At 36.7% G+C, this 26,388-nt stretch overlaps 2 protein-coding genes across 2 annotated transcripts in view; both read left to right on the plus strand.

Moving 5' to 3' along the window:
- Positions 1-26,388, plus strand: part of LOC134671423 (small ribosomal subunit protein eS19A) — a 55,488-nt gene that overhangs the window by 23,991 nt on the left and 5,109 nt on the right. The window lies entirely within an intron of this gene.
- Positions 363-26,059, plus strand: LOC134671434 (1,25-dihydroxyvitamin D(3) 24-hydroxylase, mitochondrial-like). Its single transcript, XM_063529293.1, has 10 exons — positions 363-762; positions 976-1,207; positions 2,299-2,492; positions 3,614-3,812; positions 4,009-4,070; positions 4,121-4,236; positions 4,813-4,979; positions 23,629-23,694; positions 23,767-23,980; positions 25,885-26,059. The coding sequence occupies exons 1-10, from the start codon at positions 405-407 to the stop codon at positions 25,996-25,998; spliced, it is 1,722 nt and encodes a 573-aa protein (XP_063385363.1). The 5' UTR covers positions 363-404; the 3' UTR covers positions 25,999-26,059.

Genomic DNA, 26,388 nt, shown 5'->3' on the forward strand with positions numbered 1-26,388 from the left:
TAGATATTTTTTTATGCAACTTATTAATTTGATTACAGTTTATAATTGTTTTATGAACAAAAAGATAAAATCAAAAATTTTACTTTTCGCAATGTATTTGTAAAAAAAATATTTAGAATAATATAAATTAAAAACACGTTTTATTTTAAGCATTCCGTAAATACGCCTTAAATTTTTTTTTTATAATATTGCCATTATTCCAAATCAAAAAACTACTACAAATGTACGGCATTCTCGTGTATATCAAATTTAAGTAGATTGACGACGAACCATAGACTGATTAAGATGGCGCCAAGATTCGAATGATATTCACATTCTTTTGTTTGCATTCCAGTGTCAACTTGGGACGTGTTTCAGTCTGGAAACAGATAAATATTTTTGTTTCAAAACTAAAATTTACTAAAATGTTGCTAAATAAATTGAGCTGTGTTCAAACGAACATAATGTTGAACCTATATCAGAAGAAAATATATTCGTCGTTTGTACGGATGCAATCAGTGAAGGCTCAAGAAATGCCGAATAAATTAGACAGTCGTGAAATCCAGATAGATTCAGCTAATGAGACGGTTACGGATATATATCCAGCTCCACGGGTTGTTCCTATGGTCGTATCAAGGAATACTGAAAGGAATACTGAAGTTTTGTCCTTCGATCAAGTACCGGGGCCTAAGGCTTTGAAATATTTTTCCACCATGCGACAATATACTTTCCAGATTGGAACACAGTTGACTGCGGGGCTTGTGAACTTAGCATTTAACATAAGTAAAACATCATGAACTATCAATATATATTGATTAAGTGTTTGCATGCTGTTGGTGAAGTGCATTAGCACCTTATTTCATTTCATTTATTTAACATTAAAAGTCATGTGCATTACAGAAGGTGTTAGTAGAATGGTAGTCAGTACATGACACCCGGGTAGGGCGCATAACCTTACCTTAGTCCCCTCTTACTACCTACCGTTATTTTTTTCAGGTAACTATATAAACTTGAGAACCCCTTTCACAAACATGTCCGCACTTTTCGACGAGTACGGTCCGGTGGTTCGTTTCGTTAGCCCCGTGGGTTCCGACATCGTGTTCTTGAACCACCCTGATCACATTCAGAAGGTCTTCTCTATGGAGGGCGAATACCCAGTGAGGTCGGCGCTTGACTCGCTTGATAAGTACCGCATCGAGAAGAACACTATTTTAGGACTGTATTCTACGTTAGTATTTAACTCCTTGTTACTAATGTGTTTTTTTTATTCCAGATATTAATATAACAGCTTGGTATAAATTAGGGCAATTTGAAATATAAAAACAAAGCTTAACACATTCAGGGCCAAGAAGCCGACTGTCGGGTACATATGTTCGTAGCGACTACGCGCTACGTACGGCGAAACCGGCGCTACGAGCGTAACCCGTAGCACTTAGTGGCAATAAATGTGTTAAGGCTTCGTCACACAGCCGCGTTTTCCGGGCGGGGCGTGAGCGGGGTGCGCCGCTTTTACATATAAAACGCTCACGCCTCACGCCCCGCTCGGAAAACACGACTGTGTGACGGAACCTAAAGGGTAGAAAAAGGCGGCAATTAAAAAAAAAAGTAGGCGCAGTAAGTGGGTGTGTTTCGACATGTTGCCTCTCTGTAGCACTTGTCAATTCCTACGCAAGTGTGACAAGGAGGCAACACGTCGAACGTGGTTCGCGGTAGGCCCTCAGATCAGATAAGTAGACGTACCTATTACCCCCTTATTCATAAACGTCTACTAGCGTTTTGGTATGATGGAAAGGGACAAACGATTATTACTTATCGGCTTGTCAACTTTAGTAGACGTTTATGAATATTAAGGGAGTTAGAGCCTGCGTGCGATTGAAATTTTTGCGACACGATTTTAAAATGGCGCTGTAATACATATTATTTTCTTGTCGCTTGTGCGGTGCGCGCACCGACATATAAACACATCGTTGCATTTCTGCGACAAAAAATCGTAGAGCCCGCTTGGCCTTACACTCTACAATGAAGAATCGTGCGTAGGGTTTGCAGTCCAGATCCGAAATGTATGAAATTATCCGGATCTGGATCCGGATCCGCGGATCTTCCCATACATTTCGGATCCGTCGTGCAAACCCTAATCGTGCGCTATCCTAAGCATCAACCTCTTTTAATTTTGGCCAGATTATCGCTTCACCTCGTTGGGGGCCTTCCCACGCCGAGAGCCTAATAGCCACTGGCCAGTGGTTTTACAAGAAATGGACGTTGCCCACTACGACTGAAGTTTTACTTACCTTAATACTGTTTTACCCCTCTTTTTTGCAGGAAAGGTGAAGACTGGGCCCACAGAAGGTCCCTGGTATGCACGTCTCTGCATACAACAGTGTCTCAAAACATTCAGAGCCTAAAGGAAGTGTGTGATGTTCTGACGAGAAAGATTTACACGCAGAGGAACCATCAAGACGAATTGAAGGCGGATCTGTACAAGGAACTGCATAAATGGTCGTATGATTGTATGGGTGCGTCATTTCTCTTTAACCATGGTTAACGTTATATGTTTTACTAGTTGTGCCGGGACTCTGCTCCTGACGTCTGCTGCAGCGAATTAGGTTTATTTAGGTGTTGCCACCCCTCTGCCCCTAAGGTGGGTTTAAAAAAAGTCGCCGGTTAATCCTTTCTACTTGTCTCATCCAAATCGGAATTCGGAACTTTCGTATTTATAATATTCAGTATTCGTTATTAGCCCCCCCCCCCCCACGCTAGCGTCATTTGAGCGTCGGCGTCTAGTCGGCGCTATGGAAAACGGTGTCACTGCGCAGGTGCGCAAATTTTGATTGGAGCAGCAGTCAGAGTTGCCTAGGCGCCGACGCTCGGGAGACGCTATTACCTAGGACCATTACCATCTGAGCGTCGGGGACATAAATCATTTTTATCGGACTCTCTCGCGGACGCTCAAAAAACGCTAGTGTGGGGTTCTTATTATTATGATTCTATATACATTTTCCTGCCTACTTATAAAAAGTAAAGTAAAAGGTATGGCCCAAACTTTTGTACAGTCGCCGTCATCAGATAAATCGGAGCGGCCAGGGTGTTCACACATATCTGAACAAAGTCTTTATCAAGACGCTAAAGTGCACCTTTAGATATTTTTCTGCACCTTATTGGCCGCTCAGACGTATCTGATGGCGATTTTCTACATGTTTATGCAAAATTTTAACACTTGCCTACCTCACTACTCTCACATCCTATAATTAATTATATTCGTTGAGATTGGCAATTAATAGATACCTACTGTCAAAAAGAATTAAGTAGATTGCTACTGTTAAAGGCAAGGTAAATAAAACACCGACCGTTGTTGTGTTGTTGACGACCGGTCTGGCTTAGTGGGTATAGTGACCCTGCCTGCGAAGCCAATGGTCCTGGGTTCGAATCCCAGTAAGGGCATTTATTTGTATGATGATACAGATATTTGTTCCTGAGTCATGGGTGTTTTCTATGTATTTAAGTATTTGTATATTATATATATCGTTGTCTGAGTACCCACAACACAAGCCTTCTTGAGCTTACTGTGGGACTTAGTCAATCTGTGTAATAATGTCCTATAATATTTATTTAAAACAGTTTTTCTTACTCTTTTTAGGCTTGATATTATTTGCGCAAAAGTTCAACATGCTGGAGACGAAAATAATACACAGCCAGAACGACGGATCGTGGCTCTACAACAGTTTGGAAAAGGCCACCGACGCCATAATTAAGTGCGAGTCGGGGTTCCACATGTGGAAACTGTTTTCTACCCCTACCTGGTATTCGCTAAGGAAGCATTGTGATGTTATAGATAAGTAAGATGTGTTTAATATTTAGGTACTGCAAAAGTTGGCAAACATGTGTATCTATAACTATTAATTACATATTATACATATACAATACCTACCTAAGACTAGGATTCATAAGATCGAACGGAACAAATAGTTTGGCAATATGTACTTACCCTTATTAATATTTACACAATGAATTACTTTTTCTTTATTCCTCTAGTTTGATTGGTAAGCACGTATTACAAGCGAGAGAAGCGAACGGCGACGACATCTTCAAGACGGGTAAGCTTAAATAAATTAATAAGATTGACACAGCATATATTTTACTACAGTACGCCATATTTTAGGTATGGAGTCGGTGGCGACCGCGATGGTTGTGAATCAGCCTATGAGCGTGGAGGATGCGGCCACTATGTTGATGGATATGTTGCTGCTTGGAGTTAATACGGTATGATCCCACTTCTGATGTACGGTGCTCGCTTGTTTCTAAACTAAGTAATGGTCTACTACGAGGAAAATGGATTTGTATGGAAAGCGAACCACCATAACTAATTTTTTCATGGCCATAATTAGCATTGAAATATACCCTCACAATGGTATAAATAATATTCAAATCGCATGAGTATAACCGGAGCAGCAAATTACTTTAGGGCCAAGGCCAACATACTCGTGTGACTTTATGAAACTCTCTTTCAGCTCGTTATATAAACCCACACTCGTATTTTAATGCCTTTAATTATGCGACTGTCACATAAACTACAGTCCGTTTTTTTAGCATTAGAAAGAACTTCGCAGAAGTAACCTTGTGGTTCCAAATCCGGCACTTTTAGCGGTAATAATTTGAAGTAAATTATATGTATTGACCATGTTACATTAGATAATAATTCAATTCAATAATTATTAACAATTAAATAGCCTGATAAAAACTGCACGCTTGCTTCTGTGGAGTTCTTTCTAATGCTAAAAAAACGGACTAAGTATATAATATTGTATCTTTTGTCTTCTTTACACAATTCATTTCAAGATTTCATCCTCAACTTCCTTCTTACTATACTACTTGGCGAAACACCAACGGGCGCAAAACGTCCTGGTCCAAGAAGTCGATGCCCTAGAGACCAGCTCCATGACCAGTGTGCAGACGCTTAAAGATAACACGCCATACCTCCAAGCCTGCATTAGAGAGACGTTGAGGTATTGATGTACTCCTACTATTATTAGCGCCACTTGCACCATCCCACTAACCCGGGGTTAGGGTGGAATCACATCTGTCAGCATCGAGCCGCATCTTCTATACATATAATAAAGCTGAAGACGGTCGAAAGTCTGTACATGGAAGATATTTGAAAAAAAGTTGACTGGGGATACTTAGAATCGATAACAGAACACGTTCCAAAAGTTTTTAGAATTTTTGTCTGTTTATCTGTTTGTCTGTTTATTTGAACGCGCATCACGTGAAAACGGCTGAACGGATTTTGATGAAAACTTTACTAATCTGTCGAGAAAATTCCCGGCCAGGTTATAGGCTATAAAAATTCAACCCCTAAAAGGGGGGGTAGCCACAACACTCGATTGATTTAAGTTTGCCCCTGAATCTTATGGCGCTACTTAGGAAGGAGGGGCAAACTTTTTGCGAATATGCACTACCACTATTGAGTACCCTGGTAAACTAACAGATGGCGCTGAATTTAATACGTTGTGACATGAATAAGCCACCGAGGAAAGATTTTGCCAAATTAACTCTAAGTTTAGAAGAGGGGTTACGGATATCAACAAAAATAATTGAATAATTATGTTGATTTAATAAATTAAAATACAACAAAATTAAACGACAGTAAAGTAATTGCCTCTCATTGCACAGTGCCATCTTTTGGGGAACTGAGTAAACATTAAGTAATCAAGAAAACTAAAAATGAGTTTACATAGTTATAGCCTGACAAGTTCTTTTTTAGCCCTGATATAATGTCGCTACAAACAGCTTACATATAGCAACAATACGTGTACGTCATGAATAGTCGGGACAGTGTGTATTGGCATCGTGCAAGAGCGAGTGAGGTATACAATTATGTACATGTGAGTTGTAGAAGTATGTTTCCCAATCGAAACCCAATCGAAAGAGCATGTTTAGTTGATAATTAAGTATGAATAATTTACCTATCCGCCATAATTTGATTCTAAATATTCGACCTCCGTATATATATTTACCAGATTCAGTCACTCGTGGTGGTAATGGCTCATTCTTATAATAAATATTTTTGATTATAGCACTAAAGACGCCTTAAATGAGAAAAATAATAATTTAATAATTAATATTCATATTTAGTACAAAACTAACCAGTTTATTACAAACTCACTATGAAAATCAGTACCCGTCATGTCAACAAATAATTTCACAACATTGTTTAATGGAATGCTACTGAATCCCGTATCCTTTTTCTGTCGCAAGTATTTTAATGTATTTAAAATTATTTGTTTAGCATCGGTGTGAATTTTTTTGGGCATTTTGATTGCAAAATCTATTATTATCCTGAAATATTTACAATCATTTTCGATTTGTTTACATCGGTGACATTCAATGACTTTCAATGTCGGATGTCAAACAAAATAATTGCCATTAAAATAAATTAGTTCCATCGAAAATCCGCAACGTGGCGAGGGCTAAAAAGGAACTTGTTAGGCTTTACGTAGTGGTAAAATAAACACACATATCAACACGCGTATAATTGCATAATAAATTTTCTCCATCATGAATTATACCTAATCGTAATTATATCGCACCCATATCAAATCCATATTCATACGGAGGTATCGCCTCGCACTTAATAATGGCCACGAAGGTGGGTACTTTGAAAAAAAAAGCATTGACCTCTGTCATTTGCAGTGCCGGATTAACCCTTTTAAGCAAAATAAGCACTTTCTTAGGGCACCACGTCTAGGGGGCACCAAAACCGTAGGCAAAAAAAAAGGCGCAGGCTGCATCAGCATTGCAGTCGTCGTGGAGTAGGTACCTACATGAAACTTTTATACGTGTACAATTACCCATCTAATAACGAAGGGTCGTAGGGATCAAGTAGGAGAGTGTACGTATGAACATCTCCAACGTAGGCTTTCGATTTGACCTTACGCGGAGGCCGTTAAAGTCATGGAAAAAAATCTTGCTTTCGGGCTTGCGGCCAGCCGATTTTTTCGACATAGGTTACCGATTTTATAGCGAATTTTGCTCTCTTGCACGCCAGATTTGTCGGCCAAGCCGAGTTGCTCCTTAGCCGCGATCCCGAGTAGACCAGCGGTGGAACAAAAATGGGTTTTGATAACATTAAAGTTTTTTCTTTTTTGATATGTTATTGTAAGCATGTTAAATAACATTCATGTAAAAAGTTAGAAAATTTTAGGTGGAGCGTTCGGCCATATTTAAATTTTCAATTTTTGCTAAATAACTATGTACCTAAATATAAAATTAAAGTTACAAAAAACTTTAACATATTCAATAACACTTTAATTTATTCACAATATTCGGTTTTTAGAAATCTGGAACAGCTGCTTTCTGGTGAACGTAAAAACAGAAATTATTATGTAAATACAGAATTAGAGTAGCTGATATTGCAAAATTACGATATTATCTATCAATTTAGTATACATGTAAAAAGTTAGAAATGTAGACAATGTGCTTGTCTAGATATTGATTTCTCGTTAAGCAGTATAGCCAATATTGAATTAAAGTTTGTAGAGTTAATATTACACGGTCATAATAAAGATCTTACTTCTCACACAAAAGATTAGAAATATAAAATCACGGCGACACTAAATACTGATACGTAAGTATGCATTCCGAGCTTATATTAAGTTACATTTCAAACGCGCGGCGTTTGCGCGCGCCGCGCTGTGCGCCGTGGCAGGAGGCAGCGATCGACGGTCGCGGGCTAGCGGTTAGCGCGGTGCCCTTAAAAATACGCAAAGCGTTTATAAAATTATTATCAATGGTAAATAGTTATTTTACACAGTACACTAATGGAAACTTACCTTCCCTTATTTATTTCTATATGTACTAGGGATTGCCCGCGGTTTCGTTTACGTAGAATTCGTTATCGTGTTAAGTATAGAAATAATAGATACATTTGAAAATTATTTTAGGTGCATTGTCATACAGATAACTACCCTTGTTAAAGTATTCTTCAAATTCAATACACAGGTGTCATTTCAATATAATTTTGCGTAATTTGGCGCTTTTAGGTTATAAATGACTAGCGACATATATTTCTTTGGGTTATTCCCACTAGTTACCACCAAGTTGTTACCAGTGGTAACTACTGGGAATTTTTTTCCCACCTTTTACCACTGGTAAGTACTGGGAATAAAAATTCCCAGTAGTTACCACCAACTCGGTTTAGTGGTAACTACTGGGAATTTTTATTCCCAGTAGTTACCACCAAAATTTTGTTAGGGGTAAATACTAATAAAAACACTATAAATAGTGTAGTATAAATATATAGAGTAATTTAATAAATAATTATAAGTCGATTAGTGTTTTAGTAAACTCCCTTAAAAGTGACCAAAAATATTGAAACAGTTTAACCGGTACTAGTACAAAAACTATGATATATGTACTAAAGGATAATTTTAATAATCCATTTAGATGATTTTTCAAGTGATTTTATTAGGTAATTCAAAGTAACTATATTTATACTATTCATACCTACTGTTTTTATTAGTATTTAACACTAACAAAGTTTTGGTGGTAACTACTGGGAATAAAAATTCCCAGTAGTTACCACTAACCCGAGTCGGTGGTAACTACTGGGAATTTTTATTCCCAGTAGTTACCAGTGGTAAAAGGTGGGAAAAAAATTCCCAGTAGTTACCACTGGTAAAAACTTGGTGGTAACTAGTGGGAATAACCCTTTTTTAAGAGCGATCATCTCCGATAATATTTACGTTATCATAAAATCAATTTCAAACTGATGTTATTCAATATTTATCATTTTAAAGTCAATATTACCAACCAACTGATCCAATTTACCTACGGTAACAACTCAAAATTTGCATCAAATTAAATGCCACTTTTCTTATCCGTTACGAACAATCAAGAGGGCCTTTACGAGCTGATGTGGTGAAAATTTTATTTAACCTTCGTCCCTTAAAACCTTCACTACGCTCAAGGTTCAGTTTTACGAACCACTCGCTACGCTCGTGCTTCAATTTTAGAATGTTTGAATTTGTGAATGTGCTTCCTGCCTCGCACAGCCAAACTGTGGAATGAACTGTCCGATACGACCTTCAAACCTTCAAAGACCCCCATCTTAAAGGTCGGCAACGCGCTTGCAACCCTTCTGGTTTTGTGGGTGTCCATGAGCGGCGGTAATCGCTAACCACCAGATGATCCGTCTGCTCGTTTGCCTCCTATTTAATAAAAAAAATGTTTCCCTTGTTTGGGTATCAATATTAGCACGAGCGGTTAATCAACAACTTTTCCCCTTGTAAAACAAATAAATAAGGTAGGTGAAGTGCAGGCATATGAGGCCCGGCGGGTAACAAGGCCCAGCATTCAAAAATAGCAGTTGCTCCCTATTATTCCCAATTATTCTGAATTTGTACTTGTTGCTAAGAAGGCCCACTGTCAGTGCAGGTAAAAAGGTCTAGTCCCGGGCCTTATTGAACGTATGAGATGAAATATTAGATTAAAATATTTTAAAATAATTTTCAATATTTTTAATCTCTAATTAATAAGGTCGATTTGAAGAAACTTCTATGAAATTATGACTTATAAATAACACTTGCACTGCGTGGGCTGTCAAAATTGCTGCAGACTTTTCTTGGTCTAACTCTAATAATTTTTCACTTGCTTTATTGACCTAAAGGCGTTTTAAAGAATCAAAAAGTCTAATAACATTGAGGCACTTATACTTTTTAAAGGCAGTAACTAATTACAAGTGACTTTTTTTTGTTAATACATAGGTAGGTATTTACGATCATCATCATATATTTAAGAGTATGACTCTTGTCGGTGGAGCAATTTCCATGTTTGGGGTCCTCCGCCTTCTCTTTGACAGCCCGATACGACACGACGTTGATCTTTTCCTTTATTTGATCCATGTACGCTCTCCTTGGTCTTCCCCTCTTCCTGTTTGCTTCAACTTTCCCTTCTATGATATTTTTGATAAATTCGTCGTGTCGTATCAGGTGCCCAAGCATCCTTCCTCTTCTATTGTCTATAGTTCTTAACAAACTCCTCCTCTCTCCTACTACATAGGCCACACTGAATGTTTTGCACTACTGGCCACTGGTAAATATTTAAATTATGAATTGTATATTTAAAAAAAAATACAGGCTTTTGATTATGGAATGTGACAAATGTTGGCGACAAATCGATCGTCTTTTGTTTTTAATGGCTTGTCAAAGTAAGTCAGTGCGTTGAACGTGGCTTTAACGCGAAAATATTTTTAGAGCTATGATTTTGTTATGATTTTAAAAGTTCGCTTACTCCGCAAGAGTGTAGTGCTTGCCTTCAAAATGCTTTTGGGATTGAAGCACCACATCTGAGCATCGTGAGGCGTTGGTATGGTGAATTTAGTAGAGACAGTATTATTCTAGATAATGATTTTCGTGAAGGTCGACCGTCCACGGCGATCATTCAAGGAAACGTGGCTACTGTGAGACGACTCATTGAAGAAAACCCACGAATCACCTATGACGAAATTTGAGGACAATTAGGGATAGGTATGAGACAAATACAAAAGATTTTACAAGAATATTTAAAAGTCGGGAAGCCTTGTTGTCTTTGGATTCTTCACGAATTAACTTCAGTCCAAAAACAGGTACTTTTTGACTGGTGCCGAGAAATGCTGCGTAAGTATAAGCAAGAAAGTTCAAATGCTGTATATAACATCGTTAGAGGAGATGAAACCTGGATTTACTGCTACGATCCGGAAAAAAGGCATTAGTCCAGTCAATGGGTCTTTCGAAGGTGACAGGAGGCCCATAGAAGTTCAACAAGCCAAAAGCGTTGCCAAATATTTTGATCGTCTGTTTTTTTTAAACGCGACTTTTTTGTACCGTACTTTTAAATAATAAAAGAACGTTAAATACTGAGTAGTACACTACCATTTGTGTGCCCGCAGTCATTGAAAAAGACCGCGAGAGACGACCGAGAAGCCGCATCCTCCTGCGTCATAATAATGCGTCCACCGATACCGCAATAAAGGCAAAAACATTTTTTAATTACGAAAACGTGGAAAATGTCTCTTATACGAATTATAATCCAGACATTGCACCCTGTGACTTCTATCTATTTCCCAAAATTAAGGATTTAATTTGGGGTTTGACATTTAAGACCCCGGATAAGGCAGTTACTACGTTTCATCACCACGTCGAAAACATGCAGTCAAGTGATTGGGCCTCATGCTTCCAAAAATGGTCCGAGCGAGTGAATATGTGCATAGAATGTAAAGGGAAACATTTTGAGAAGCAATAAATGTATTACACTGATTTAAACTTTCACGATTATTAAACATTATCAAACTGCACAACGGGACTTAATCGCGTATTTAAGTTTTAAGATTTACCTCCGACGTTTCGAGGACGGCGTTGTCCCCGTGGTCTCGGAGAAGACTGGCTCAAGTTGACATCAACATCTTCTAGCCGCGCGAGTTTTTCGAACTACCCGCACTTGGTCTTGTTTATCAGTTTGAACGTTTTGCGCACTAGGGATGTCACTCTGTCGACACACAACACTAACGATATTCGATTTATCGACTGTCGATATTCGTTTCCGCTTACATTTACTAATGACTGGATTCCATGTGGATGAGATCTTAAAACCCTCGTCCCGATTAAAATTGCAATGTTTTTTGATTTCAATGGCTTCCCGCACTTTTCTACTGTAGAAATGGCGATCCGTGGAGAGGATTTTAGGGTTATGCAGCTCAATCCAGTGGTTTGGTCCTGACTCCAGCAAATGCTCAGCCACCGCAGACTTGTTGACCTGACGATTTTTGACAGCTGCGATATGTTCCTTAACTCTTTCTGCTATGGTGCGCTTAGTTTCTCCGATATAGGAACTACCACAACTGCAATCTATTTTATAAACGCCAGGTGACTGGAACGGAATAACGTCCTTCGGTGACCTTAGGCTCCCTGCTACTTTGGATAAAGGTGTGTACACCGTCTTTATAGAGTACTTTCCAAGTACTGTGCCAACTTTATCCGTTACCCCTTTTACATACGGCAAAAATGCCGGCTGTCTGGAGACATCAGGACGTTTCCGCCTTGCCTTTCGTCTGGGTTGCCACTTTTTTACCTTGTACCCGTTCCTCCTTAGTACCTCCTGAATATGCGACATCTCGCTCTCTAAATATTCAGGGTCACACAGATCATGTGCTCTGTTTACTAGCGAGGTAACCACCGATTGTAAGTGACGAGGATGGTGGTGAGAAAGGGCGTTCAAATACCTGTCAGTGTGTGTAGGTTTCCTATAAACAGTATGAGTTAGGGTTCCGTCCACTCGACCAATCACTTTCACGTCCAAAAACGGCAAACTGCGCTGTGATTCCAATTCATACGTGAACTTCGTCTTCGGATGAATTGAATTTAGATATCGGAGTAGTCGAATATCGTTAGTGTTGTGTGTCGACAGAGTGACATCCCTAGTGCGCAAAACGTTCAAACTGATAAACAAGACCAAGTGCGGGTAGTTCGAAAAACTCGCGCGGCTAGAAGATGTTGATGTCAACTTGAGCCAGTCTTCTCCGAGACCACGGGGACAACGCCGTCCTCGAAACGTCGGAGGTAAATCTTAAAACTTAAATACGCGATTAAGTCCCGTTGTGCAGTTTGATAATAAATGTATTATTATGGTTATAAATGATTTTATTCAAAAGTTACGCAAAACTTTCAGTGTGGCCCTCGTATGCGTAAAACCTCTTCGTTAGTTTTCTTTTCTTTTACGATAGAATTGCGAAAAATAGATATTATGCAACGAGTGACGAATTTTGAAACACGGTCAAAGGGAGTGTTTTAACGTGCTTATTATAGCACCGGTCGTAATGTAGCACCAGATGTACTGTAAAAATTATGTTAAAAGATAATACTTACTGTTACGAATAAATATTTATACTGTAAAAAAATATCCCACCAAACACATTTTCATGTAAATTTTGCCTCCAGGACCACAAGGTTGAATTCCTAAAATGTTGGATTTGCATAAAGTTGAATTTGCAGCATGTTGAATGTTAAAATGTTGAATTTGCATAATGTTGAGTTCTTTTTATGTCCAATTCGCATAAAGTTGAATTTGCAGAAAGTTGAATTTGCGATATGTTGAATCCTAAAATGTTGAATTTGCATAAAATTGAATTTGCGGTACTTACCAACTGTAAAGTATTTTTTCATTTAAATTATATTAAAAGTCAATAAGATAATGCCCGACCATATATGACCAGCTAAAAGTGTAAAAATACAAAAAAAATACAGAAAAAAGGTTTACTTATGGGGTTTATTGAAACCTAAATAGTAAATCAAACAAGAAAAAACAAAACATCGTTCCTCCTTTAAACCAACTTACAATAAACAATTAACCCCCTTACCATAAACGTACTTCAACCCTGTTTTAGCTAAAAATATGTTTTGCCCTTTTTTGTCACCGTGACAATTGTGTTTGTTAGATGCACACAAAGCCCCGTAGCACGAAAATTTTTAACACCGTTTTTATCGCCTCCACAGTATGGAGTTGACAGGAGAACGGCGTTAAAAAGTGGTGTTAAAAGCTTTCAAAGCCCCCAAAACATATTTTAGCTGAAATAAGTTTGAAATACGTTTATGAATAAGGGGGTAGCAAAATAAATATACTCTTACACATATCTTGTTTACTTCTTATAACCTAGTTTCAATTTAATAAAAATTATTTTTCTGAGGAAATTTATAGGTGATACTGCTTTTTTTTCCAGCTTTTTCAATAAATGTAAATATTTTTTATCAAAAAGGATATCTCTTATACGCCTGTTCTTTTTAAAAGGCACGAACAACATATATCGTTCGATTTTCCTGTCGTAATGTTGCATTTCTTTTATAAGTGTGTTGAACACCAAGTACCAGTTTGGATTTAGAGGTAATCTTGAATTAATTCGACTGTGGTAACCCTCACAACTGTTTGTTGTGCGATGAGTGTCTCCTGCACAACTTATCAAACTGTGGTTGCTGTTATACCATGTATCCTTAAAGTATTTAAAAAATAACTTCATTTTCGTTGTAGTCGGTGCAGCATTTTGAATGGCAATCCATGCTTGTGACATAGAAGTGGGTGGAAGTAAAACAAAATTTGAGCAAATTCTTACAATATTTCTTGCACTCCTGTCATCACTAGTAGGTCTTCGGATCTTTGCTATTTTAATTTTTTTTGCCTTTCGCCAGATGGCTTTGTTGAAGTGTTGATAGCAGCCAGTTAATTTAACACCTGGAAAAGTAGACTCTACGGCATTGATCGGGGCAATTTCGAAATCACACTTATAGGATTTTATGACGACAGGCAGATTTTCTTTTATCAAGTTAAATAATCTCATATATGTTTCTTGTGTTTTATTAGGAAGAAATGCGTATATAACCGGGAATACGTTAACCGTTCTTTGGTCTGAATATATGTCTAGATGAATAATATAAAGCTGGCTAAAAGGACGCGGAGCTGTTTTGAATGTACCGTCACCACTGTAACTACAACGTTTTGATGATTTTATTGCCGATATTGCCGTTTCAGAGCAGAGGATAATAATTTTTTCTTGATCTCCATCTTCTATAACCTTGAAATGTTTAGGTATTTCCTTTGGAATTTTTACGTCTTCTATTTTCTTGTAAACAAGCGAACTAGTACCCAAGTACTCTTTTCGCGTCCTGTATAGAGTACTTTTGATCGAGGCAAATGATGGAATTTCGGTCACAGGAAAAAAAACATTATTTTCGACAAACTTTTGCACCATTCCTTCATATATTTGCTCTATTGGGTGTAAATTAAAACATACTTCCCGCTTCATATTATTTATTAGCTCTGTAATTTTAATTTTATTTTTGTCCGGTCTACATGAATGCTTAGTTTCCCGCTTTATCTCACGTTCATCTTTACTTAATGTCACTGTGGCAGAACAAACTTCCCGATTCGTGCACTTCCATCGCGAAGTACCGTTCTGGTTTGATCTTCCATCTTTTGTCAGGGTATATTTACCTCTGATTACAAGAAGTTTGCGTTTCTTTTTATTAGTCATAAAGGAAACTGTTTTAAAAGGATTCATTTTGAATCCAAAGTGTATTAATTATGTTTTCGTTTATTCTCTCAAGATTTTAATACTTAAAATTCTTATTTACTGATTAGAACATTAATTCGCAATAATTCATTGACATTGTCTGGCATTGACAATGACAATTAATTGTTTTCTAAAGAGTATTATCATCTTATCTAAAGAAGGTTTGCAGTACTTCCTGTTCATCTTTATCATCATAAACATTATAGCATAGGTAGATATATCAAACTATACTTAGTCGTGTTTTTGTTTTGTGAAAATGAAGAAAGTGTCTTGGATCATTTTAAATTAGTATAGTCATATGCCTTATGGGAATATAGTTCAGAGCCGGAAACCGCTACCAACTTTTAGTATGTTGTTGGGCATGGCATTGGGTCTCCAAAACTGCCGGGAGACGGCGGCGCCGGCCATCTACTTCAGCGGAATGACGTCATCAAAATGACTCCCGCTTCGTTGCGAATATTGCATACTGCATCCAAACTATGCATAGCACATACACGTGTGGGGTATTAAATGAAAGCCAATTAAATAATCTATATTTTATTTATACAAAGTGTATCAAAATATGCAATAGTTTAAGAGAAATTTACAAAATAATAAAAATTACGTAAAAAAAATATTCGATTATTTGGGTTTTACAACCAAACCAAAAGTCGGACGATAAAGCAATGTACTACAACATTAAAGATGACGTCTCAAGCCATACAGTGATATCAATATAATCAAAATTGGACCAAATATGTGGAAATTATGCATCAAAATGTAGATATTTGCCCATACAAATGCATAAAAGTTAAAAAAATCCAAATTGGTCATTTTCAGGATAATCCGCATAAGCTTCTAGTATGTTATTAGCAATATGACCTGGATTCTAAAACTGCCGGGAGACCATCTTTATTGTCCCCCAGTCACGAATTATGACGTCATACAAATAATCACTGCCGAATTCCGTAAAATGTAAATTATAGCTATACTATGAGTCACACATACATGTGTGTTACATGTAATGAAAGGTTATTAAATTTAGTATGATTCACCTAAACATTATTTGTAAAAAAAATGTACGGTTTAAGAGCTAGAAACAAAGAAATACCACTTTTTATGGAAAAAGTACATATATATCAATTTTATAGCTAAACTAAAATCGTCAATAAAACGTTGCATATAACATTTAAAAAACCAGTTATTCAACTATACATCACAGTTTAAATTTTACATTTTCGATAAAAACTGTGGAAGTTGTGGAAAAAAAACTAAAGCGCGCCAACAATTCTACCTTAATGCGCTCATATTATGCAAAGAATAGTTCTATTGATCGAGTATTAAATGAATGAACATTACATAAAATACATGAAAACGACATTTTCGAATGGAACCATAATTAAAAAAATAATAATTTACTTGATAAGTAAGCAAAATACTGTTTCTTTAAGTACATAATCTCCTCCATTCAAAGTCGGTTTAAATGTGGTTTTTGTAACCTGGGCTGCAAAGACAAATAAATTGACACCTCATTTATCATAATCAGATCAGTTGTTTCATGTAAAAAATACATAATTACATACGTAGACAGCAGTTCCTGCTGTAGTCGCGGTAAATATTAATATGAAATAGACTCTTACGCTACATTATTAGAGAAATGTAAAGTTACATGCCAGTAAGTAGGTACATGCCTAATATGAAATGCCTTATCGAGGTAAATGCCATATCAGTTCACTTAATGCGATACATAATTATATATTTAAGCCTCGATTAGCCTTATACATACATACATCACTGGCTCAGTGACCCAAAGCAAAGAGGATCTTGGCTATCTTAGAATTTGCTATCTACGCGTGCATGTGTAGGTACCGTTTGCATGAAACTACTGAACTGATTTTGATAAATTAGGTGTCAATTTATTTGTCTTTGTAGCCCAGGTCACAAAAGCTACATTTTAACCGACTTTGAAAGGAGGCGATTATGTACTTAAAGAAACAGTATTTTGCTTACTTATCAAGTAAATTATTATTTTTTTAATCATGGTTCCATTCGAAAATGTCGTTTTCATGTATTTTATGTAATGTTCATTCATTTAATACTCGATCAATAGAACTATTCTTTGCATAATATGAGCGCATTAAGGTAGAATTGTGGGCGCGCTTTAGTTTTTTTTCCACAACTTCCACAGTTTTTATCAAAAATGTAAAATTTAAAGTGTGATGTATAGTTGAATAATGGTTTTTTAAATGTTATATGCAACGTTTTATTGACGATTTTAGTTTAGCTATAAAATTGATATACATGTACTTTTTCCATAAAAAGTGGTATTTCTTTGTTTCTAGCTCTTAAACCGTACATTTTTTTTACAAATAATGTTTAGGTGAATCATACTAAATTTAATAACCTTTCATTACATGTAACACACATGTATGTGTGACTCATAGTATAGCTATAATTTACATTTTACGGAATTCGGCAGTGATTATTTGTATGACGTCATAATTCGTGACTGGAGGACAATAAAGATGGTCTCCCGGCAGTTTTAGAATCCAGGTCATATTGCTAATAACATACTAGAAGCTTATGCGGATTATCCTGAAAATGACCAATTTGGATTTTTTTAACTTTTATGCATTTGTATGGGAAAATATCTACATTTTGATGCATAATTTCCACATAGTTGGTCCAATTTTGATTTTATTGATATCAGTGTATGGCTTGAGACGTCATCTTTAATGTTGTAGTACATTGCTTTATCGTCCGACTTTTGGTTTGGTTGTAACACCCAAATAATCGAATATTTTTTTACGTAATTTTTATTATTTTGTAAATTTCTCTGAAACTGTTGCATATTTTGATACACTTTGTATAAATAAAATATAGATTATTTAAGTAATTGGCTTTCATTTAATACCCCACACGTGTATGTGCTATGCATAGTTTGGATGCAGTATGCAATATTCGCAACGAAGCGGGAGTCATTTTGATGACGTCATTCCGCTGAAGTAGATGGCCGGCGCCGCCGTCTCCCGGCAGTTTTGGAGACCCAATGCCATGCCCAACAACATACTAAAAGTTGGTAGCGGTTTCCGGCTCTGAACTATCTCTCCGATCGTTTCCCATAAGGCATGGCACTAGTACCTACATATGTATTTGGGTATTTTTTAACGTTGTAATATACCTAAGTGGGGGCCACTTTTTTATTTATTTATTTAAACTTTATTTCTCAATACAGAAGTATAAGTAACTGGCGGACTTTATAATTAAATAAATAATAAATAAATAAATATTAGGGAACATTCTTACACAAATCGACCTAGTCCCAAACTAAGCAAAGCTTGTACTATGGGTACTAGGTGACGATATACATACTTATATACATGTATAACATCCATAACTCAGGAACAAATATTCGTGATAAGCACACAAATAAATGCCCTTACCGGGATTCGAACCCGGGACCTCCAGCTTCGTAGGTAGGGTCACTACCAACTAGGCTAAAGCGGTCGTATACTTTAAAACATTATCTACCAGTAAACTAATGAAAGCCGAATTCCTAAAATGTTGACTTTCCCAGTATGTTGAAATTATACATTTTGATAATTCAACTTTTTAATATTTCAACATTATAAGAATTCAACATTTTGCGAAACTAAATATATTCAACTTTCTGGGAAAGTCAACATTTCGGGATTTCAACATTTTAGGAATTCAACCTTGTGGTCCTGGAGGAAATTTTGTTGCTAAGACGAAACCATAAGACTCGCACTGTCAAAAAGTTGTCAGATCTCTTGTCGAGCCAAGCTTCAAACTCTACAAGCCCTAACTTCACTAACCCTACACCTTAGTCAAAATATGTGGCTTGGCTGTTTCGTTACCGCCACATGGGCATAAGGTGAAAAATTTATTAAATTCATTATTTTTAGGGTTCCGTACCTCAAAAGGAAAAATACTGAACCCTTATAGGATCACTCGTGTGTCTGGCTGTCCGTCTGTCACAGCCTATTTGCTCCGCAACTACTGCACCAATAAGTTGAAATTTGGTATACACATGTAAGTCTATAGCCCAAGGAAAGGACATACATGTAAAGTAAATAATAGAAATTCAAATAAAGGGGTCACTTTTGAGATGAATGATAAATAGAATAAAAAAAAACTATATCTTGTTATAATTAATATAAGAGAATTAGAATATGAATTAATATAAGAGAATTTTGTTAGAATTTTAATTAGTATAAGATAGATATGTATATTGTCATGTTATTTTCTCGAACTCCCCATCGGCATACAAACCTCCTCAAGGTTTTGCCCACGATGGGTCTTGTAATAATAATGTACTTTATTTAGCTTATTGTTCAATAAATTAAAAATATATATATATATATATATCAAACGAAGGGGCTCATTGTAAGAATCTCAGATATATTTTTTCATAATTTTAAAATAAATAGTTTAGAAGTTATTTAAGAAAATACGCAAAAAATGACCATTCCCCCCCCCCCCCTTATCTCCGAAACTACTGGGTCTAAAATTATGAAAAAAATACACATATTAGCTCTCTTCCTATAGATGACAGGAAAACCTATTAGAAATGTGCAGTCAAGCGTGAGTCGGACTTAAGTACCTAGTTTTCCGATACCTACGGGTTTTTTAAAGACATTTTATTCACTTTTCTCTAAAAAAAATATATTGTTAAAAATTGTGTAATGTACAGAACCCTTGGAACGCGAGTGCGACTCGCATTTGGGCGGTTTTTGTATTATACTTACATACAATAGTTCTTGTAGAAACGAAACGGCCAAGCCACACACTTTTGGTGTAGAGCTAGTAAAGTTAGAGGGCTTGTAGAGTTAGAAGCTTGGCAAGAGATCTGATAACTTTTTGACAGTGCGAGCCTTATGGTTTCGTATGGGCAACATTTTACATCAAAATGTTTTTGATGGGATTTCACTTCTTTTTGTAAGTTGTTTATGACAATCTTCCATCCCCTAATTTAAAGGGTTGGGGGTGATTTACTATTAAAAATCCTGAAATAAGTATCTGGGGGCATCTGTTACACAATGTACTTCTTACTGATTCCCCATATAAACCCTTCACCCCGTAAGGGTAAACTTTGGGGTTGAAATCTGCCTTCACCCCGTAAGGGTAAACTTTGAGGTTGAAATCTATTCTATATCCTTCCCCATAACAATACCTATCTACATACCAAATTTCAACTAAATCGGTTCAGCGATTATTGATTTCCCATACAAAATTAAACCCCATCTTCATCCCCTTAGGGATAATTTTTTTTTTAATTTATTTGTTGTTTGTGTACTAAAACTATCTTACATACCAAATTTCAGCTTCTTAGAGGACTTCAGGAAGTACTCGGTATTGGTGATCATCAAGTGAGTGAGTCAGTGACGAAATCGAAGTTTTTAGATATGAATAAAATCTAAAGTATAAGAGCTATGCAATTGATATGCTTAATAAGTCCGAGAACTTTGTTTATCTGGTATAATCCAACCCCAAGTTATGAGGGTTCCAAAAAACGACAAAGCGCTTCGAGAAAAGGTAGATAGTGCCCTTGCGCTTTTCTCGTCTTGGCGGGGGCACTGCCGTGCCCCCAGATGTTAAAAGATGAGACTACTGTAACTAATAAAGATTTATGTTTAGTTACCTACTATTTTCGCGTAAACTAGACAATTTTTATATCTTTAGTTATTAAGACCCAAAATAATTATTTTCACTTATTATAAATAAATCCTCCTGTTATGAAGTATCAAATATTGTTATTTGTATATGTCTAACTCTTAAGTTAAAAACAATAAAATCTGTTATTACCTACTGTCAAAATGATTATTTTTTGCGGGATTAAGTAATACACTGGTAGTGTTCAATAAGGCCCATAATAGGACTTTTATAAAAGGTATATTTTCCAAGAGTATCGTAATATTTTTATAACTATTTTGGTATAATGAAGAAACTTAAATAAAAGAGAAACCTATTTGAGTGAGTTTCTCATACTTCATATCCTGTTTATTAAAAAAAAAAAACATTTTAATTTAAGGTGGGCTGTATATAGGCATATACGGCCCACACGGAATATACAATAAGGTAAGTGAGGCCACTTACCTTATTGTATATTCAGGATGTATACCGTGTAATATTGATCAGTTGGTTTATAATATACATATTATGATATTGACGTTGAATAGGACAGGACATGACAATAGGAACCAGAAATAGGTATAGTTGGTCAAACCAATTTGTCAGTAAATAAAAACGAAAAAGTATATTCATCCTTTTCTTTTGGGTGCTAGTACTAGTGTAAGTCAAAGATAGTATGATGATTCTCCCTGTCTATGTTTGAAATGAGACAGTCCTTTGACAAACTATGTATAGTAAAAAATAGTTGTGAATATCTTGTACATTTTTATTACAATATTAGTCAAGATAATGAAATATAGCTGGTCAAGCAAATCTTGTCACTAAAAAAAGGCGCGAAATTCAAATTTTCTATGGAACGATATCCCTTCGCGCCTACATTTTTCAAATTTGCCGCCTCTTTCTACTGACAAGATCTGATTGACCAGCTGTAGGTATTTTTACTTCATAAGATATTTTAATTTCACGTAATGTCCGCATCTAATTTATATAGTTATGTGCACGGTAAACAAACAAATGAATGATAAGAAAAGACAGACAGTGTTACTGAGCGGGAGGTGGGGCGAGGGGCGAGGTATAGGTAGGCTATGATAGGCTCTCGAGCGCCGCGCCGGCGACTGACGGACCAGCGCGGCGTATGTATGAATTTCGCGCCTTTTAAACTAGATTTTACTATTACAATGCAAGCTACACACAGAAATTTCTTACTTTCCATAATATGGCTGCGTATATTATTTTATAGTAATAGACTTATTTTTACAGACTCTAATTCAATATTAGATCTTATAGGACAAAAAACGTATATTAATTCTAAAGCATATATCTTATTCTTCTAGCTTTTTAGCTTGCCTATTAACTTATAAATTTAGATATGTTGTTGTGGATTTATTAAACTTTAATTCAATATCGACAAAATAATAAGCTAATTGTAGTTTGACAAAGAAGCACGTTAAAAAAATTTCTAATAATTTTACATTATAAAACGTCATACATATTATAAACAATGGAACTTAAACATTGCACTTTAATTCAATATTAAAAAATCATTACTAAAAATATATAAATACCTAATTTATATCTAACGCTCGTTCTAACTTTTCATCATATATAGCATATATGCTTAAAAATATGTCCTATATCAGATAAGTATCACTTTTTCAACTTTAGAATTATCAAAACTTTTAGTGCAAAAATCCGGTCCCACTATTGAGCTAGAGACCTAACTGTCAAAGTGTTATAAGGGACCCCGTGAAAGCCGAAAACTAAAAGCATCCTATCAAGTAGCGCTTTCGAGTGAAGCCAAAGAGCGAGCAGTAGAAGAGACGTGATTACATGCATAGATTCGATTTCAAGCCACTCTTTTGCAGTTCGGCGTTAGGTCTTATACGAGGCCTTCTACCTTACGGCAAAGTTGATCTTCGACATTAATTACACTTGGGCGTGGATCCAAATCCAAGCTTTCTTCTTTCGCAGCTGGGCCTTCTGCCTTGCTCACACTTCGCCAATTCAATTCACTTGGTCAATTCCAAGCTCTGCTTTCTTGCATCTTTTCACCTCTCTTGCATCAAACAACCTCGCTGAGACCCTTAAATATCGAGCCCTATGCGAAGCTAGGCTAATAAAAAACTGTCCCATCCCTTCTCTGTATGAAATCCTGGATTCGCGCCTGGTTGGGACTAAAAGTAAAAATGTACAACTGTCTATCAGATTGTGTTTTTTATATCGAAAAAGTCTCGCAACGCATTGAGGTTACAAACGGCACGCGGTCTTCCTCAGGAATCTGAAGAAGACCACGGTGAGTGGCGCTCTAGCCAGGCAGGCCGCTTCGCTTTCGCTCGCGCGCGTATACCTTACTGTATCGTCCGATATACACTCTGTCGTTAAAATCATGTGTAAAATTTTAATAAGGGCGAAAAAAACTATTGATTTTGGAGTGTAGTTTTATTTAGTGGTACCTATCTGTAAAATATTTTATCTGGACTACAGTCCTCCAGCATATCCATCTGTCAACTTTACTTCAAGTTCCGCCTCCAGGGGAGAGGGAGAGAAATTAGGATTAGAAATTAGCCACTTACTGACACAGACCGAATTCCACGCGGGCGGAGCCGCGGGCACATCTAGTTTTATATATGAGAAAATGCTCGTAAGTATGAAGATGCGTACGCATCGGAGCTGAAAGCATGCGTACGTGATTCCACCCTTAACCGGTTAAACCAATGTCAAATACTGGTAACCATGGTAACTCCAGGTTTAACCGGATAACCCTGGGTTAGTGAATGGTGCAAGTGACCCTCGACTACTTGGCGAAACACCAACCAAAATGCCAATGCCATCATGCCAGATCGTTTGTGTGCACTTGAAATATTAATTTAAATTATTATTGCACCAATACCATCCCAATAATGCGTGTTTAATAATTATTCTGCTTCTAGATTGGTACCTCCCATGCCAATAGTTACCAGGATACTGCCAAAGAACATTATATTGGACAAATACAAGTAAGTTGATATAATCACATAAAATCAATAAAACTTTTACAAACACTTAAAAAATTAAAAATCTTCTTTCAGTATCCCGAAAGGTACTCTAATAATTATGGCGAACCAAGACACCTGCCGAAAAGAGAGTAACTTTGATGACGCTGATAGATTTTACCCAGAGAGGTGGCTCAAGGACGAATCCCGCGATTACCATGCTTTTGCATCCATACCTTTTGGATATGGAGCCCGAAAGTGCCTGGGACAGAGTATGGCTGAAGCCATGATGTCTTTGCTTACGATCCAGGTGATCTTTCCGATTTATAACTATAAAAACCGGGCAAGTGCGAGTCGGACTCGCGCACGAAGGGTTCCGCACCATAATGCAAAAAAAAACAAAAAAAAGCAAAAAAAAAACGGTCACCCATCCAAGTACCGACCACTCCCGACGTTGCTTAACTTTGGTCAAAAATCACGTTTGTTGTATGGGAGCCCCATTTAAATCTTTATTTTATTCTGTTTTTAGTATTTGTTGTTATAGCGGCAACAGAAATACATCATCTGTGAAAATTTCAATTGTCTAGCTATCACGGTTCGTGAGATACAGCCTGGTGACAGACGGACGGACGGACGGACGGACGGACAGCGAAGTCTTAGTAATAGGGTCCCGTTTTACCTTTTCGGTACGGAACCCTAAAAAGACGTGTTAACCCTGAAGCCCCCGTCTCCATATCGCGCGGCAAACCATCCATCGAGTTGGCTCGCGAGCCAGTCCGGTTTCCATTGCGCGCGGCTGCCGCGCAAGCCAATGTTCGATGGTTTGTCGCGCGATATGGAGACGGGGCTTTATATGTATGATCAATACTCATACTAAATCTACCAAATTCACTTTAAAGGAGATTGGGCTAATTGGTCTATTGACCAAAAAGGACAACATGCGATATGTCACTAGATAGCTTATTCTAAGTTCTAAAACTTTTACTATGACAGGTAATCCCAAATCTTTGTGTGAAAAAAGTTATCGCCGCAGAAAGTAGTGTGAGTTGAAACGTGACTGTATAGTTTTTTAGGGTTCCGTACCCAAAGGGTAAAACGGGACCCTATTACTAAGACTTCGCTGTCCGTCCGTCCGTCTGTCACCGACTGTATCTCACGAACCGTGATAGCTAGACAGTTGAAATTTTCACAGATGATGTATTTCTGTTGCCGCTATAACAACAAATACTAAAAACAGAATAAAATAAAGATTTAAATGGGGCTCCCATACAACAAACGTGATTTTTGACCAAAGTTAAGCAACGTCGGGAGGGGTCAGTACTTGGATGGGTGACCGTTTTCTTTTTGCTTTTTTTTTGTTTTTTTTTTGCATTATGGTACGGAACCCTTCGTGCGCGAGTCCGACGCGCACTTGCCCGGTTTTTTTTTTTCGATACTAAGTTCCTGTGTCGCAGATCATGAAGTTTTCTTACGTTTTTTATTTGTAAATTTTTTTTAAACAGCGATTTGACAACTCGCAATACAAAAAATAGTGTATATAAAAAAACCTTTCCGATGGTATGTCACCATAGAAGTAGCATCCTATAGAAGTGGTATACGCGTGCCTCCGTGAGGGACAAAACATACGCAAATGCGACACTGTGATTGGTCGAATTCATTTGTTGCCCACCATTATCAATACTAAAAAGGTGGGGAACAAATAAAATGTGAGACTGTGACAAGGACAAACAATAATAGCGCTTTCGCTGCTACTCCTACTGAAAGATACATAAGACTATCCCGTTCTGTCAGTTATCCCCACCACTCATGCCCAATCCAGTTTAATACTAGATTCATGTATGTCACATATTCTTATTGGTTCATGGGCCAGTGTCCATACAAATCTGCCCATCCTCCTTTGAAACTTAATCATTATAACAAATAAAAGTCTTAATTCCAAAAAAATTGCCACTTGTCTTATTTCAGTATCAGTATTGATACATACATTCTTCATGCGTCTACGCGTAGGTACAGGTTAACTTTTCTACTGCCATATACAATTATTTCACACACATGCTAACATCATTGCCACAAGCCGATATAAATCTTATTTCACATCATGAAGGTTGCTTTTACAGTATACACCATACCTATACTCATAATAGCATCAGTTAATCAGGCGCTACAGTCGCGCACATAGCCAACTGTTGGAACTGACATCATTGACTGTTTCAGATATTGAAAAAGTTCACACTCGAATATCACTATGGAGATATCAGGCCGACAAAACAATTAATTTCCAAACCTAACAAACCACTGAAGATGAGGTTTGTGGACAGAAATAATTAGTAACATGCTGTTTGTGAGTTTAATGTTTAGGTTTCTAATTTTATTGTTTTATGAAACTACTTTTACCTAAGTAGAAACTTAGGTATCAAAGGTAGAAAAACGCATTTTGCAAATGCTCACAACAAAGAAAATACAGTTTAAAAATATTATTATCACTTCAAAGTAAAACATTTCGAAGTGTATAAATTATACCAATACATACAATAATGCATGTCCATGATAAATTGACAAATTTATGTCCATGATTAGAATAAATTATGGAAGCTCTATAAGCATAATGTATAACTGTATAATGATGTAAGACAATGTGAATTTCTTTCAACTTAATTTATTTTCCAGTCTTAGCACTTAGACTAAATTTATTAATGTAATAAAATGTTATTTGGGATA

The sequence above is a fragment of the Cydia fagiglandana genome, chromosome 15, assembly GCF_963556715.1.
Source record: "Cydia fagiglandana chromosome 15, ilCydFagi1.1, whole genome shotgun sequence".
Lineage (NCBI taxonomy): Eukaryota > Metazoa > Arthropoda > Insecta > Lepidoptera > Tortricidae > Cydia > Cydia fagiglandana.